Here is a 15205-nt window from a genome sequence, read left to right as displayed (position 1 = left end):
TCCATGAGACATTACCATATATTACATTAAGTTCTGGGCTGAATAACCATTGAACATTGCATATGTCACTGATGCCTTGCAGAAAGGTAGATTCAGACAACCAGATTCAGACTCTTCCACCCGTACCCCTTGACTTCTTTTGTCTGAGTGCTGCAGAAATGCTGTTCTGATGTTTTACTCTCTGATGTTTTAGCCAATGTCGTAAATTTTGTACTTCATTTTTCTTTTTCTTTCCGTAAGCTCTTTTAAGACGTGGCAAAAAGCAAGATAGGAATTTCTTAAATAATTCAGACAGACTGAACTAGGTTTTTCAGTTTGGTCGCCATCCCTTTGGGGTTCGTTGGCACATTGGCAAAGCAGAGGACCTATCTTGGGCCCCACAAGACACACTGCAGCCAAGTCTGTTGACTACAATATAATGCTACTTTCAAACCTGCTTTCATCGGGGTGTCCCACAGGACCCCATGGGCACCAAGGAGGGCTCCTATGGGCATACCTGAATGTGCAGGCACCCCACTGGTAACCCCTATTTTAGAGTATTCACGGCATGATGGTATTGTAATTTGATAATAGGGGTTTTTACACTTTGTTGAATGAGTTTTGGCAGTGGGATCCATTAAATGTCAAATCCCTTCATTCAGTTATGCACATTTTGGGATACAGAAGGAACATGCCATTGCCTGATCCATCCTATAAATGTGGAGACTGGAAATATAATAGCTGAGTTAAAATCCTTTCCCATCCCATCACTGGGCACCTATCTTAGAAGTTACGGTTCCTCAGCTTCATATTTCTGTCTGTGGGGGGATGACTTAGTGCTTCCAAAGCGATATGTACTGTAACTAAATAAATGATTATATAAGTAGGAGGGCCTAAAAATAACGCCACTTAATGTCTGCCCTTTACCTTTCCTGGAAACACCTTAATTATCCAAACGAGACTGGCTTTTAATGCTAATTACAGCAAGCAAGTACTTGATTTTCTGTAATACAGACTGCTGGGAAGTCTGCCTATGTAGATCCCACTGAAATGAACTTCTGCAAGTTGCATTCGTTGTTGTTTTTGCACAAGCTATAGCTGGATGATTGCACCCTTAGATGCCAGTAAGAGCAGATAAAAACTGAAAGAGAAACCACACAAGTCAACCCGTTCTAGATTGTGCTTTTGTCGATTGCCTTTTGCTGAAAATGTAAATAATCTACCCGTCTCTTTCCACATTAGAATGAGAAGTCCACCACCCCTGTGTCTAAATCGAGTACTCCCACTCCACGGACTGACGCGCCAACTCCCGGCAGTAATTCTACACCAGGATTGAGGCCTGTGCCTGGGAAGCCACCAGGAGTTGACCCATTAGGTTCGTAGGCCACTTGAAGGAGGGGCTGCCCTCCTTTTTTAAAAGATCACATTGCTACTTTGCTCACTCTCTCTCCCATAAAGTGGTTGAGCTCAGATCTGGGTTCAGATTCCACACCTGCCCTGGGTTTGCTAGTAAGCAACTCATTTCATGGTACAGCAGCAAAGGTCAAGACAAGGAAGCAGCTTGGCCTTTACAAGTGATCAGTCAAAATTTGCCTTCAGTTTTATGTCTGAGATTATTCACCTGTGCAGAAATGACATTTGTTTGTTTCTTTGTTTATAAAAAACATTTATGTAACACTGTAGCATAAAAACCTATCACAGCAGTTTACAACAATATAAAACCTAGAAATGACATTATAAAAGTTTTTTAAAAAACAAGTTAAAAGCAAGCAGAAATAATAAACAAACATCAGTAGACTATTGTGGGATATACGTATTTTTCGCTCTATAAGACGCACCTAGTTTTTGGAGGAGGAAAACAAAAAAAATAATAATTTGAATTTCAGAAGCCAGAACAACAAGAGGGATCGCTGCTTTCGCTGCACGGCGATCCCTCTTGTTGTTCTGTCTTCTGGGATAGCTGCACAGCCTGCATTCACTCCATAAGATGCACACGCATTTCCCTTTACTTTTTAGGAGGGAAAAGGTGAGTCTTACAGAGCAAAAAATACGGTACTGTCATTTGCCTACATAGGCCTGGCACAATGGAAAGGTTTTCAGCAGGTGTTTAATAGTGGGCACAGAAGGCTCCCACTGAATTTATGGGCAGTGTTCCACAGGACTGGGCCAATGACACTAAAGTATTGATTTCTCATTGTATCTCAGTCTGTGGAGCATGAGACTCTTAATCTCAGGTTAATGGGTTTGAGTCCCACATTGGGCAAAAAGATTGCAGGGCATTGGGCTAGATGACCCTTCCAGCTCTACAGTTCTCTGATGCCATCAGCCTCACCAACTCTGGGAATGACCAAAGATGCTGGGATATAAGGGTTCAGGTAGTCCCTCCGGTATCTTGGACCCAAGTTCTTCAGGGCTTTGGAAAGCAGTACAAGAACTTTCAGGCTCAGTAGCAGATGGGCAGCCGGTGCAGCTGTTTAAACAGTGGTGTCACCTGTTTTCCCCCAACTTCTATGTTTTGTAGCTTCAGGCCTAAGAACGCCCATGGCAGTACCTTGTCCTTACCCTGCCCCGTTTGGAATAGTGCCCCACGCTGGGATGAATGGGGAGCTGACCAGCCCTGGTGCTGCCTATGCAGGTCTCCATAACATCTCTCCTCAAATGAGTGCAGCAGCAGCTGCCGCCGCCGCAGCAGCAGCATATGGGAGATCTCCAGTGGTAAGTTTCTTTCTTCCTGGTTTGTATCCCATGCTCATTGTGCTTCTGAGTGGAAGGGGTTTGTTTTCAACCGAGACACAAAAAGGGAGGTAGGCTGCCCTAGAGAAGCAAAATAAACCAGGAGAGGTTTAAAGGCAGTATACCTCTGAATATCACCTGGTGGGAGTGACAGATGTCTTGCCATGGCTGGAAACAGGGTTTGGGAATAAGGGTCCTCTGCTTAATCCAGCAGGGATTCTTCTTATGTTCTTAAACCTTAGGGAGGACTCTTTTAAAGAAATGTTTGTGAGCCCCTGAGATTTAAAACTAATGGCTAGAATTCTATCATTTCCCATTAATGCTTTGAACTTTCTTTGTTCTGTTTGTGGGAAAACTTCAGGTTGGTTTTGATCCACATCATCATATGCGAGTCCCAGGCATCCCTCCCAATCTGACAGGCATCCCAGGAGGAAAACCGTGAGTGTTAAACGTACAAACTCAATCATATTATTAAGCTTTTGTTCCTTTTGCTTCCTCAGTGATACTGAATTCGATGCGTGGCAGAGGGTGGTTAATCCTCCTTTTAATCTTAAAAGCCTATTTGGCAGTTTTTCCCATAGGTGAATATGCGCCAAGGGTATCGGATGCTGTGGATAAAAGAGGCCATGGGGTAGGGGTTATCCTTCTGCAATGGGACGTGCTGGACCACAGTAGCTCAACTTGGCACAGAAATGCAAATTGCAAAGGGCTCTCTAGTGTGCATGTCTTCAGTGTTCTGCCTCTCCGTTTTAAAAATAATTCCTTTGTGCACAAAAGAAGCCCTGCAATCAATTGCAGACTCACTGGATTCCATAAACATCACTTTGCAGAGAAAGAAACAGCAAAATGTTCTGTTTGATTGAAAATACTAAGAAGAATTATGGTATTGTAATGTACAAATGCATCCTTGATGGAACTGACCAGAAAAGGTGACCCACTCTAACAAGCTTGGTTCACTGGGAGCCGGGCATGAAAGAATTATATAATTAATACTGAGTTTTCACTCACATTCCTCTTCAATGAAGTGAAAATAGACACAGTGATCCCAGGGCATTCATTTGTGCATATATTTACGACATTACAATCCCCTTTTGCAAGCAAAAAACAAAAAAGCAAAAAGAGGCAGAGCTCTTGACGATAAGTAGTCATTTTTCACATGTTTATTTGGTGTGGGTTTTAAAAAAAAACCCAATCAGTTTATTTTTTGCACTTTCTAAGGCATAAATACTACATGTAAGAAAAACATTTAAAAGGCTTATGCTTCTTCACATGCCAGAATGTCTTAGACTAAAGCTACAGCAAATAAGGCAGCAAAATTTCCTCTTCAGGAAAGATTTGTGATCCATTTTCTGTGGCCTGTGTGAGTTTTCCATTTGCGCACTACCTCCATGAATCTGCTAGCCTCCCCCACCCCTTCCATTAGCCATATAGTTCCATATAATGTACTCCAGCTGAGCCTTCAATAAAGTTGTGAGCAATGACAGAAGCGCTCCAACACGTTGCATCTTAGAACAAAGCTGTTTTGAGCAGTGGAGCACTCTCCCTAGCAGAGCTTTTGAGATGAAGTTGTTGATAGGTTATTCACAGGTGGTGTAACTGGCAGTCATATAATATGTTGTTCCTGGTGAGATGTACTGTTTGCCATGTTGGCTCAGCATTTATTGGTCTGCCATTTTGGCATTTCATAGAATCATAGAGCTGGAAGAGACCACAAGGGCCATCGAGTCCAACCCCCTGCCAAGCAGGAAACACCATCAGAGCACTCCTGACATATGGTTGTCAAGCCTCTGCTTAAAGACCTCCAAAGAAGGAGACTCCACCACACTCCTTGGCAGCAAATTCCACTGTCGAACAGCTCTTACTGTCAGGAAGTTCTTCCTAATGTTTAGGTGGAATCTTCTTTCTTGTAGTTTGGATCCATTGCTCCATGTCCACTTCTCTGGAGCAGCAGAAAAAAAATTATATATATATATATATATATATATATATATATATATATATACTCCTTGGTATTTGTGTCCAAGAAAAAATATTGCAAGGGGCTAGAATGAGTTAAGCCCAACTATGTTAAGCTACGTTTCACAAATTGTGCCTTAGCCTGGATTTTTTTTCTAAGTTAAGAGAGACATTCTGCATCTATGTAAACCCTTTGTCTTGTGCATACCACACATGTGGCTCATTGAAACATGTTTTTCTCTCTTCTTCTTTCCCTAGGGCATACTCATTTCATGTAAGTGCAGATGGCCAAATGCAGCCTGTACCTTTTCCTCCTGATGCCCTCATTGGGCCAGGAATCCCACGCCACGCTCGGCAGATTAACACCCTGAACCACGGGGAAGTGGTATGTGCAGTCACAATCAGCAACCCCACAAGGCATGTGTACACTGGTGGGAAAGGATGTGTCAAGGTCTGGGATATCAGTCATCCGGGGAACAAGAGCCCTGTCTCTCAGCTGGATTGCCTGGTGAGTAATGGCAGTCAAAAAGTCTTCAGAGAGTTGGTGCTGGCGGTGGTGAGGTGGCCATGGAGCCATAGAGACCATTGTTGGGTGGTTGGGGCATCTGTAAATTAGTCATCCACTTTGATGTTTCTGCATTCATCAATCACATATTTTAAACTCTGGGATTTAATTGAATTTCAAAGGAACCTGTCAACTTTTAATAGAGGTTTCTGTTTGTGTGTCTCTAAATTTAGGCTATACATTTTCTATAGAGGATAATTCTTCAGTTTTGGGTGCTTAACCAAGAAAAAACATAAACATTAGATATTTTTCAAATTATTACCTGCATTTGTTAAAAGTGACATTTATTGTGGCTGCAATCCAGTTAAAGAAATTTTAACTGGCTAATCATGATGTTAGGATATTACCTAGTTCATCATTTTATTAGGTTAACATGAATTTGCATCTGAGTAAAAGCAATAATTGTGACGCAAGAAGCATATTTTGTTTTTTTAAGATGATGCACACAATAACACCTATAATCTTACAAGATTTTAATAAATAAGAGAAAAAATGTCAGATTTAAGACCATGCTTGCTACCTGAAGCTTTTATAAACACTTGAATTAAAATCATTTTTTTTTAAAAAATTGCCTGATTAATTGGGACTTTTTAAAGTCAATTTAAAAACAATTAATTGATAATTTAAACCAGGGGTCAACAAACTTTTCCAGCAGGGGGCTGGTCCACTGTCCCTCAGACCTTGTGGGGGGCCGGACTATATTTTGGAGGGGGGGGGATGAACGAATTCCTATGCCCCACAAATAACCCAGAGATGCATTTTAAAGAAAAGGGCACATTCTACTCATGTAAAAACATGCTGGCCATCCGCAGGCCGGATTTAGAAGGCGATTGGGTCAGATACAGCCCCCGGGCCTTAGTTTGCCTACCCATGATTTAAACAGTCCAAAAATTGTCTTCATGCATTGGCTTAAAGGCAGGCTAGCATTTTACCAAAGTTGTCGTTGATGGACTTAACAGCATTTCATGATAATTCTCTTCCGTTTTACAAATCCATGGAGGATAAGGCTGAGTGCTAGAAGGCATATGCTCTGAATCTCAGCTGCTCAGGAGTACAAGTAAGGAGAGCAGTGTTGAGCTCATGTCCTTTTTGCACGCTTCCCATAAGCATCTGCTTGGGCGTTGTGAGAACAGGATGCTGGAAGAAAGAGGTTTTTGTCCTGATCAGACGGGTTTCTGTTATGTTCTTAACTTCAGTTGATTGTATGTTTTAATTGATTTTATGTTAGCTGAAATAAACCATAGTTAATAGCTTACCGTGAACACAGAAGGCTCCAATTTGTTCCTTTCCTCTTACTAGTGGGAACAAAAAAACCACAATCCAGTGTTGCATCTGAACTGAGATCTTGGTTTGTTTGCTCCAAACAAACCACAGTGTTAAGCAACTTTTGTTCTAGGATTACAAGCATGGTTTCTTTGAACCAAAAAAATAATAATGCAGTCCTTGGTTGAGACAAAGCACCCAAGTTAGGGATCCTTGCTTGTTGCTCCTGCTGGCTAGAGGAGGAAAAGTAAAGTGGGAGCAATCTCTGCATTCATGGTGAACTTTGGTTAAGCATGATGTGTGAGCTGGACTAGATTATCTCGACAATCTTTGCAAAAACCTGTAAGTCTTTATTCCCATATTGGGGATTGGAATGCTGCGGCTTGAGGGGCAATGGCTTCCTTAGCCATGCTAGTCAGAGTTCAGATTTAAACCGTGGTCTGATGGCACATGAGGCCATCAACTTGCTAAAGCTAGATGGTAGACCTTCAGGAGAACTGTGTTCCATGATGGAAGAGAGCCAGAATATAAATGTAAGAAGATGATGATAAATAAATCTTTGAGAAGCATTCCTGTTCTAGCTTTTGGTTCGTTATCTTTTCCCCATTCTTGACCTGATACTTTCTTCCCCTGTATTGCTACTGTTACTACCAACTATCAGTTGGTAATGAAACATTACAATACTGAAAATACTTGCCAGATCTTTGTTTCTTGATTTTTCTTATTTCTTAGCAGTGGTGGTAAATAAGTCACTGTCTGCTGAGAGTGACGTTGGTCTCCTTCAAGGGGTTAAAATAACAGAAACACAAACTTCCTCCAAAAAAAATGTAGGCTTCCGTAAGCACTCAAAAGGCTCGCAAGCTCTGAACTGTTTGGGGCTGGGCGCAGGCCTGCATGTGCGTTTTGATACTAATTAAGATTAAATATCTCTCACTGCTGAATTTTGTAGATCAAGTTTAAGTACTTCCCTAATGTCGTGTAATTTTCTGGCATTAATCCACTTTATCATTGTCATAAGTATAAATGGCTCATTAAAACCAAGAGGGAATACAATACTTTTATGGATTCCTGCTCTCGTGTTAATGCTGTTTTCCTTTCCTCATGAGTAATCTCTTGATGGCTTCTGTCTCTACAGAACAGAGATAACTACATCCGCTCCTGCAGATTGCTCCCCGACGGCCGCACCCTGATTGTTGGCGGGGAAGCCAGCACGTTATCCATTTGGGACCTGGCAGCTCCAACTCCGCGTATAAAAGCAGAGTTGACGTCCTCGGCTCCTGCCTGCTATGCTCTGGCAATCAGCCCTGATTCCAAGGTCTGCTTCTCCTGCTGTAGCGATGGGAACATTGCAGTCTGGGATCTGCACAATCAGACTCTGGTCAGGTAGGTCAGCTTAAGCCGGATTGTCAAGCCAGCTCTAAATGTGTTCACCATACTCTGTGTTTGCACTGTAAATGTGTTCACCATACTCTGTTTGCACTGGGGGTGCCATGTGGTTGGAGCTATAGCAAATGAAGCAGCCATAAACTTGAAAGGTCAATAGTTGTTTGCACATTAGGCTTCCAGAATCATGAATTACTACCTTTAATGCTGGATTATTTGGATGGGAATAGTCCTAGGGGCTATTTCAGCCTTCCACTACCCATTCTGCCAGTGTTTCTCCATTCTATCAAAGGAGACATTTCTAGGCAATTGCTGCTACCTGTGAACAGCAGCCATTGCAGACTGTGTGTGTGTAGTCCAAAGGTTAGAATTAGATTTTTGATTGGTGCTGGAACGAATAAGAGTATTAGTATTAAAATACACAGTATGGCTCAAGTGGTCTACTAATTTGTTATTTTTGTGCAGACATAGTGGAAACAAGGGCTGTAGCTCAGGGTTGGGGAAGAGACCTGTCTTGAAATCCTGGAAAACTACTTCCAGTCAGACCATACTGAGCTAGATGGGTAAATTGTCTGATTCTGTTTAAAACAGCTTCCTATCAAAATTATGTATATTCATTAATGGCTGAATAAAAGACCCTGGTGTTTGTAGTCTCTGCAGTTAGATTGTGTGAACATGTATATTTGATTTTGAGTGGTTGTTAGAAAGTACCTGTCATGTGAATTCCTATGCTTTCTTTTTTCCTTTGTTTCTTCTTCATTGGCTCATTATGAGTCCTTTGGGGCTTGGGTGGAAAAATTGATTTTTATTTTTTTTTAAAAAAGTGAATTAATTTTGCTCCTGAGATCTGAGGGCAGGGCAGGCAGTAAACCTAATTAAATACAGATGAGAGTTTAAGTACCTCCAAGCTGGGAATTCTTTGAGATGCATTGGTTTGCTGTTACCTCCAATGGAAAAGAAGGCTAAACAAAAACTAATAGCCTATGCAAAGTCTGAAGGGTAATACATGGAAAACATGGGTTGTCCTCAGCTAATAATCATGTTCTGTGTTGAAGCCACTCTACCGGGGGGCAAGGGGTACAGGAAATGCAATGATTGGGTTGCCAGCGAGAGAGAAAGAAGGTGTACATATGTTGGATCTTTTAAAAAGGATTTTCTTGAAACTGCATAGTTCTTTTAATGGGTTCCTCACCAACCACCATCATATCGCAGATCACATCTATCTCTACTGACTAAAGAGCACAATTTGTGGATCTGGTGCTTTCTCGCATTACCTTGATGCAAAAACATGGATCGTGTAATTTGTTTTCAGGATACATCCAAAATTTAAAATTGTGTGTGTGTGAAATTCCTGCCTCAATTCATACTTCTTTTGAAAGTATTTTGCCTTATGTTGACATTTCCAGGCAATTCCAGGGCCACACAGACGGAGCCAGTTGTATTGATATTTCAAATGATGGCACTAAGCTCTGGACAGGAGGCCTGGACAATACAGTGAGATCCTGGGACCTAAGAGAAGGCAGGCAGCTACAGCAACACGACTTCACATCACAGGTGAAGAATTCACGACAAGTTAAAAGCAGTCTGTGATGTTTTTATATTTTAAAAATCAAGGTTCTTAAAGCAGGCTTGAAGAACAGCCACAGAAGAATCTTTTCCTTTGGCTTTTGCATCCTTTAACTGGTGTGTGTAGGGCTCATGTAGATGATCAGCTATCTATAGGTCCTATTCCAAGATAACTTGTATGAAAATACTATTTCAGCCCAACTCAGAATTAAGATGTAGGTCTTGATCAGTGCCGTAAGTTACACAGTTAATTGAGTTTTGTTTATATGAGCTGCTGTCTCTTGAACTAGTGCTGTCACTTCATTAGCATCTCTTTGAAAAATAAAAAACTGTGTTAGACCAAATTATCTTCCCAACAGCAGTAAATTCCGACACCGAGACAGGTGTGTAAAGCTTTCATTAAGCATCAACCTGTGTACTATTTTAATTGCAGATCTTCTCACTGGGTTATTGCCCAACTGGAGAATGGTTGGCAGTAGGAATGGAGAACAGCAATGTTGAAGTGCTGCACGTCACAAAACCAGACAAGTATCAACTTCATCTTCATGAGAGCTGTGTGTTATCCCTGAAGTTCGCTCACTGCGGTAAGCAGTTCAGTATACAGTTGTGCCGTCTTCCGAACCTGCTTCCCGTAAAAACCAAGAAGGGAGAATCAAATGGCAGATATTTAATTGTACATGTATGGTTGACTTTTGTTTTGGTCAGCCATTCAGCTGCAGATCATTGTTTCAACCAGGGATAAAGAATGTGTGGGAAGGGGGGAAGAGAATAGATTTTGTTGATGTGCAGGTTAATCAATTGGAAAACTGCTTCTAATTATTTTTAAATCTGATTTCAGGCAAATGGTTTGTAAGCACTGGAAAAGACAACCTTCTGAATGCTTGGAGAACACCTTATGGAGCCAGCATATTCCAGGTAAAAATCATAGAGGTGGGATGTTAACCACATACGAAGCGGCCTTATACCAATGGTTTGTCGTAGGACCTTGTAGAGCTTTTGTCAGGGAACATTCAGCAACCTCCCTTTGCATAGTGACATTTTACCACCCTTTTCCCATAACCCCACCTTATTCTTTCTTTCTGCTGCAGACTTTGGCAGTTCTCAATGTTTCTTTCAGTGTTCTCCTTAGATACACAGTTTTCCTTTCTTTGCCATTTTGGCACAGCATGCCTTCATTTGCCACAAAGGCTATTTTTCACAACCAGTCAGAAAAATAGTGATTGGGTAACATGATTGTCCGGAATACATGTAAGACAAGCTTGCACATTGTTGAAGTCTATGGCTAATTTTTGTGCTGTGGGGGTATATGTTAAATACAATTCATGAAGTTCTGCACGTTCCTTCCCAAATTGCCTGCTTTGGGGCTAATTTTTAGCCTGTTGGTTAACTTGATGACAACACATTAGCTGTTTCTGTTTCCCCATTAACTACTGAAGGAATTAATTGGGTGCTGTGTAACAAAGTAGGTTCTTAACTTATCTTGGTTTTAATCTCTAGAGGACAGTTCATGTAAACAATAACATGATCAATGTCTCAGGTCTGCAGAGTTTACTGAACTTAAGTTTAAGGATGCAGAAACAAAATGACGTTAGGAAGGAAGCAAAAATGGCTAGACCATTCTGAAAAAGTCTTGTTTGACGGGAAGAGTTTAATATTGCAATTTTTTGTGCAAAGGATGGTTAACTCTCTTTCTCTCTCTTTTCTTTTTTCAGTCCAAAGAGTCATCTTCTGTGCTTAGCTGTGATATCTCTGTGGATGACAAATACATTGTTACCGGTTCTGGGGACAAGAAGGCTACAGTCTATGAAGTTATTTATTAGAGACAAATCTGAATGAGAACTGTACTCCTCCTTGTAGCACTTTGCTGTATATTTTTCTTCTCTCTCTCTCTTTCTCTCTTTCCTTCCCAAAGTGAGGACAGAAACTGTTCATCACAATTGTGGACTTTCCCCACCAGACTTGCTATTTAATATCAGGCGCCCATTAAGGACTTGTAATACCAAATCTCCAGCTATCTACTTGGAAGAAGATGGAATAAGCATACCTAACAGGGAACTGACTCTTTCAATTATGTATCATAGCTGTAATGTATTTATTTTGTTTAAAGAAAATCTTTTTAACAAGGAACTGACTAAATAAAGTAGTCTGCTTCTGCCTTGGATTCAAAGGTATGTTGCATTCTCAATGTTTGTATTGCTTGTGTGGGATGAGGCTATTTGGGAAAGAATGGGAATTTACCATTTATTAACTAGTGTATACATCTGCACCGATTCTGATCTCAAATGAGTGCTTCATTAAATTCTATTGTTTAATAAATAACGCATAATTTATTATAAGAGGTGATAAACTTGTTCAGATGAAAGTCTAGGAAAACAGGGACTGCAGAAGATCTTGCCTGACTTGCCTTGCCTTTGGCCTTGCCAGACAGCCATGGATGGCCTTGATATTTGAAAGGTCCGTTACATGTTAAAACAGACAATGGTCCAATTTGCACTATAACTAAACTAGGATTTATCATTGCAGCCCTGAGGGCTTGCTTGTTCTCCCTCACTCTCCACCTCTGGTGGAAACTTTCACTTATGTTTTTAACAAATTGCAGTTGTCCCTCCCAGTCCAAATCCAGATAAACTGATCAATGTTGACTATGGATTAGGGAAGAAAGCCAACTTCAAAGCATGGTGCATGATCCGGGCTTATTTCCCTATATGTTGGTGCTGTGCTCCTTTGATTTTATATGCATAGGCCTTATGCAAACCTTGCGCCTGTGTGGGGGCATAGCAGGTCCAGAGGCAAGTCAGAGCCAGACACAAAATGATCAAGGCGCCTCCCCACCAAGCATAGACTAGATGCTTCTCTGTACTCAGGCCAATCCAGACATAGTCAAGCATAAGTTTTTCTGGCTGTCTTGAAATTTTATATGGACAAACATGCTGCCTGGAAATTTGAAAGGGGAAAAAATTGGTAGTTCTATATCAAAACTGGGTTATTGCCACTTCTGATCTCAAATGGGTGTTGGTTTAATCTCAGTAGGCTACACACGGTGGGGTCTTGCCTGCTGCACCTACTCTATTTTGGGGCTCATTCAGCAACTCTGATTTATCAACGGCAAGTTCAAGTGACATATGACGAGGGTATCCAAAAAATACGCCCAAAATAGAATTACTATATTAATCTGCCATTTTACAGTGTTTTGTAAACAGTGCTGTGTATGTTGTTGTTCTTTTGAAACAAGTGCAGTGTGTTGCCCAAAATGATGAATATCACTTCTCTTTTGTATGTTTCAGAGAGAAGTACAATAATGTGTCTCCAAGAATGACCTTCATCCCTTCTGGACATTTTTGCCACATTTCTTTGAAAGGGGAGATGTGAGTCTTTGGGCAATTCTGCAGTTACAAAGATTACAGAAAAATATTTGATATATTCATTGGAAATGGCACTGAGAAGGGAAAGGATTCTACAAGTGTACAAACTATAAAAGAGAGGACCTCAGAGGTAGGATTTAGAAGAGCACTCATTCTGAAGTGCAGAACAGAATGGATTTTCACTCGGGAGAAGGACTTGCGTTATTTACCGCCAGTTTTACCCAAGTCTTAGTTGAACGTCCCTGAAATGGACGCAGGCTGAGCCATTCTGCCAGAAACATTGTGTTATCTTTTTATGTTGTTGTTGTTGCTGTTAAACTATGACCTGTGACTTTTTTTTTTTTTTTTTTGAATGCTTAAAAAAAAATCTTTTAAGTCTGTGGATCTGCTGATGTACAGTGCCTTTGCTGCTATGGATCAAAATCAAAAGAACTGTGTAGATAAATCTTTATTGTGTAAGTAGAAATTTACTTAATTTCATACTAGAAATGGGTTAATGCTGCAAGTTGAAATGGACTGTTCATTGAAGTTCCAAATGTGGTAGCAAAAAAAAGATAATAATTGTGTTAAGTGCTCAGTGTTTGATGTCATTAACAGTTTCGTAATACTCTACAGTGTAGAAAGATTTTGATACTAAACTGTGTCATTGTACATAGTTCTAATGCATTGTATTGACCACAAGTACTTCTATAATGGTAGATTATCGTTTGTGCATTCAAACTTTTAAGCATTAAACATAAGTAACTTGTAAGATGTGGTTTTTCTAATTTCCCTCCCTCTGTGTGTGACAAAAATGAGCCCAACCGACAGGCATAAAGCTTTTTAAGCCTACACCATGAATAGTGTGTGTGTCAGAAAGAACTTCTCACCCATGTGTATCTCTTTTCCCATTTATGAACAGAAGAGAGAGATGAAATGCAGTTTTTGCCAACTTCATGAGCATTGCAGGATTCAGCTCCCATTTATGTGCCCTTCTTCAGGGAGTTTCTATACTGCAAATGTAAAGTGTTCAGTAGTCATTCCCTGGGGAAAATTGGGAATTGCAGTTTTGTAAGAGGGAGTTAGAAGTGTCTGTTAGAAAATTCTCAGCATTCTCACCAAATTAACAATTCTGTACATTTGTCATCCTTTGTGGGAAGGCACAACAGTAGAACCAGTTGTATAAAATGGGAAGAGGTTTGTGGTGTAAATCCACCCTTCCTTCCTTTCTATCTATTTCTTGTAATTTTGTCGATTGGGTGTGGAAGCAGGTAATGTTCCACATCCAAAGAACAATCCTCCCCCTTCTCTCCTCAGCAACTCTGATTTAATTTTGTATTGAGAAGAATGCAATCCTCTTTCCTTTGGTTCTATGGCATTATGTGTAATTGACATGATCACATGTGTGGGGAACTTTTTTTAAAAAAATCTGGGTTGACAGCCTAGATTGAAGCTTGCTTGGGGCAAAGTGATTTGTATGAGTGCTCTAATTCACTTTGCAACTGGTCAGACTGTTCTAGGGCTGTTTAAGGTGGCACATTCAATGGCAAGATGATCTTGGTAGCATACTCTTACCATCTCTATGCATTTGCACTCTTCAAGGCTGACTTGTGATCAGAATGGACAGAAAGCAGCCTACTGCACATTTAAGGGTTGTGCTAATCAGCTCTCAATGATAGTTATGTGATAGTTGTCCCATCTTGCCCTGTTGCTGCCATTGAATTTAAAGCCTTGACCATAAAGCAGTCCTTCAAACTGCTTTATTCCGAACATCGATGAGGCCGCTCTGCTTTGCATGGCCTTCCCTTGTGAATATCCTTTGTCATTGTTCAGATGCTGGATCTGATTATTGCTGTATCAGCTCACATATGTCCTTGTTTGAGGTGTACTTAATTTCTTATATTCTGTTAACTGGGATGCTTTGAAAAGCAAAATCCAGTTAAATCCAGGCCTCTGATTCACAAGTAGCAAACAGTGACTGATAGCCTTCTGCAAGGATACCACACGGTATTTTACCTTGATTGCACTCCCTATGTTACATTAAGTCTGCAGCACATCACAGGGTGCAGAGGGTCAGATCAGAGCCATACCTTTGAAGGTTGTGGATTAGTTGTCATGTGACAAGGTCATGTCAACTAAGATTCCAATGGGTTGCTCATTTATGTAATGAATTATGGTTATGTATGTAATATGGTTTGGGCCAGTGGGCGGTAATACTGAAAAGAGAGTAGAGACGAAGTCCTAAGTCCCACATTTTCCACAGTGTGCCCCCTTCACAATCAGTGGGAGAGATGAAGCTTGAAGAAATATGCTGTAGAAGATCATATTTGACAAGCTCTTAAATAATGCACCTGCCGCATCTGCTTTTGAACCAAGAGTTACTGAACATAACCCTTGAGACTTCACGTTTCTTCCGGTA

General features: G+C 40.7%; 1 protein-coding gene across 6 annotated transcripts in view; it reads left to right on the top strand.

The window, feature by feature from the left end:
- Positions 1-13558, top strand: part of LOC308458034 (transducin-like enhancer protein 4) — a 128713-nt gene extending 115155 nt beyond the window's left edge. For 5 of the 6 annotated variants that reach the window (XR_013977155.1, XR_013977156.1, XR_013977157.1 and 2 more), the window contains 10 exons: positions 1222-1354; positions 2501-2694; positions 3074-3150; positions 4927-5176; positions 7632-7879; positions 9286-9433; positions 9879-10029; positions 10284-10360; positions 11158-11613; positions 12730-13558. Coding sequence is in view for 1 of the 6 variants with exons in the window: in XM_080972570.1 (XP_080828696.1) it covers positions 1222-1354; positions 2501-2694; positions 3074-3150; positions 4927-5176; positions 7632-7879; positions 9286-9433; positions 9879-10029; positions 10284-10360; positions 11158-11265 (1386 nt within the window). In the remaining 5 variants the exon portion in view is untranslated. Of the gene's footprint in view, positions 1-1221; positions 1355-2500; positions 2695-3073; positions 3151-4926; positions 5177-7631; positions 7880-9285; positions 9434-9878; positions 10030-10283; positions 10361-11157; positions 11617-12729 lie in introns of those variants that run through there. The other variant, XM_080972570.1, reaches the window with a different exon arrangement.
- Positions 13559-15205: the final 1647 nt, after the last annotated feature.

Source organism: Podarcis pityusensis (genome assembly GCF_964106645.2).
Source record: "Podarcis pityusensis genome assembly, chromosome: 11".
In the NCBI taxonomy this organism is placed as follows: Eukaryota; Metazoa; Chordata; class Lepidosauria; order Squamata; family Lacertidae; genus Podarcis; species Podarcis pityusensis.
This window is presented reverse-complemented; position numbering and strand designations above follow the sequence as displayed.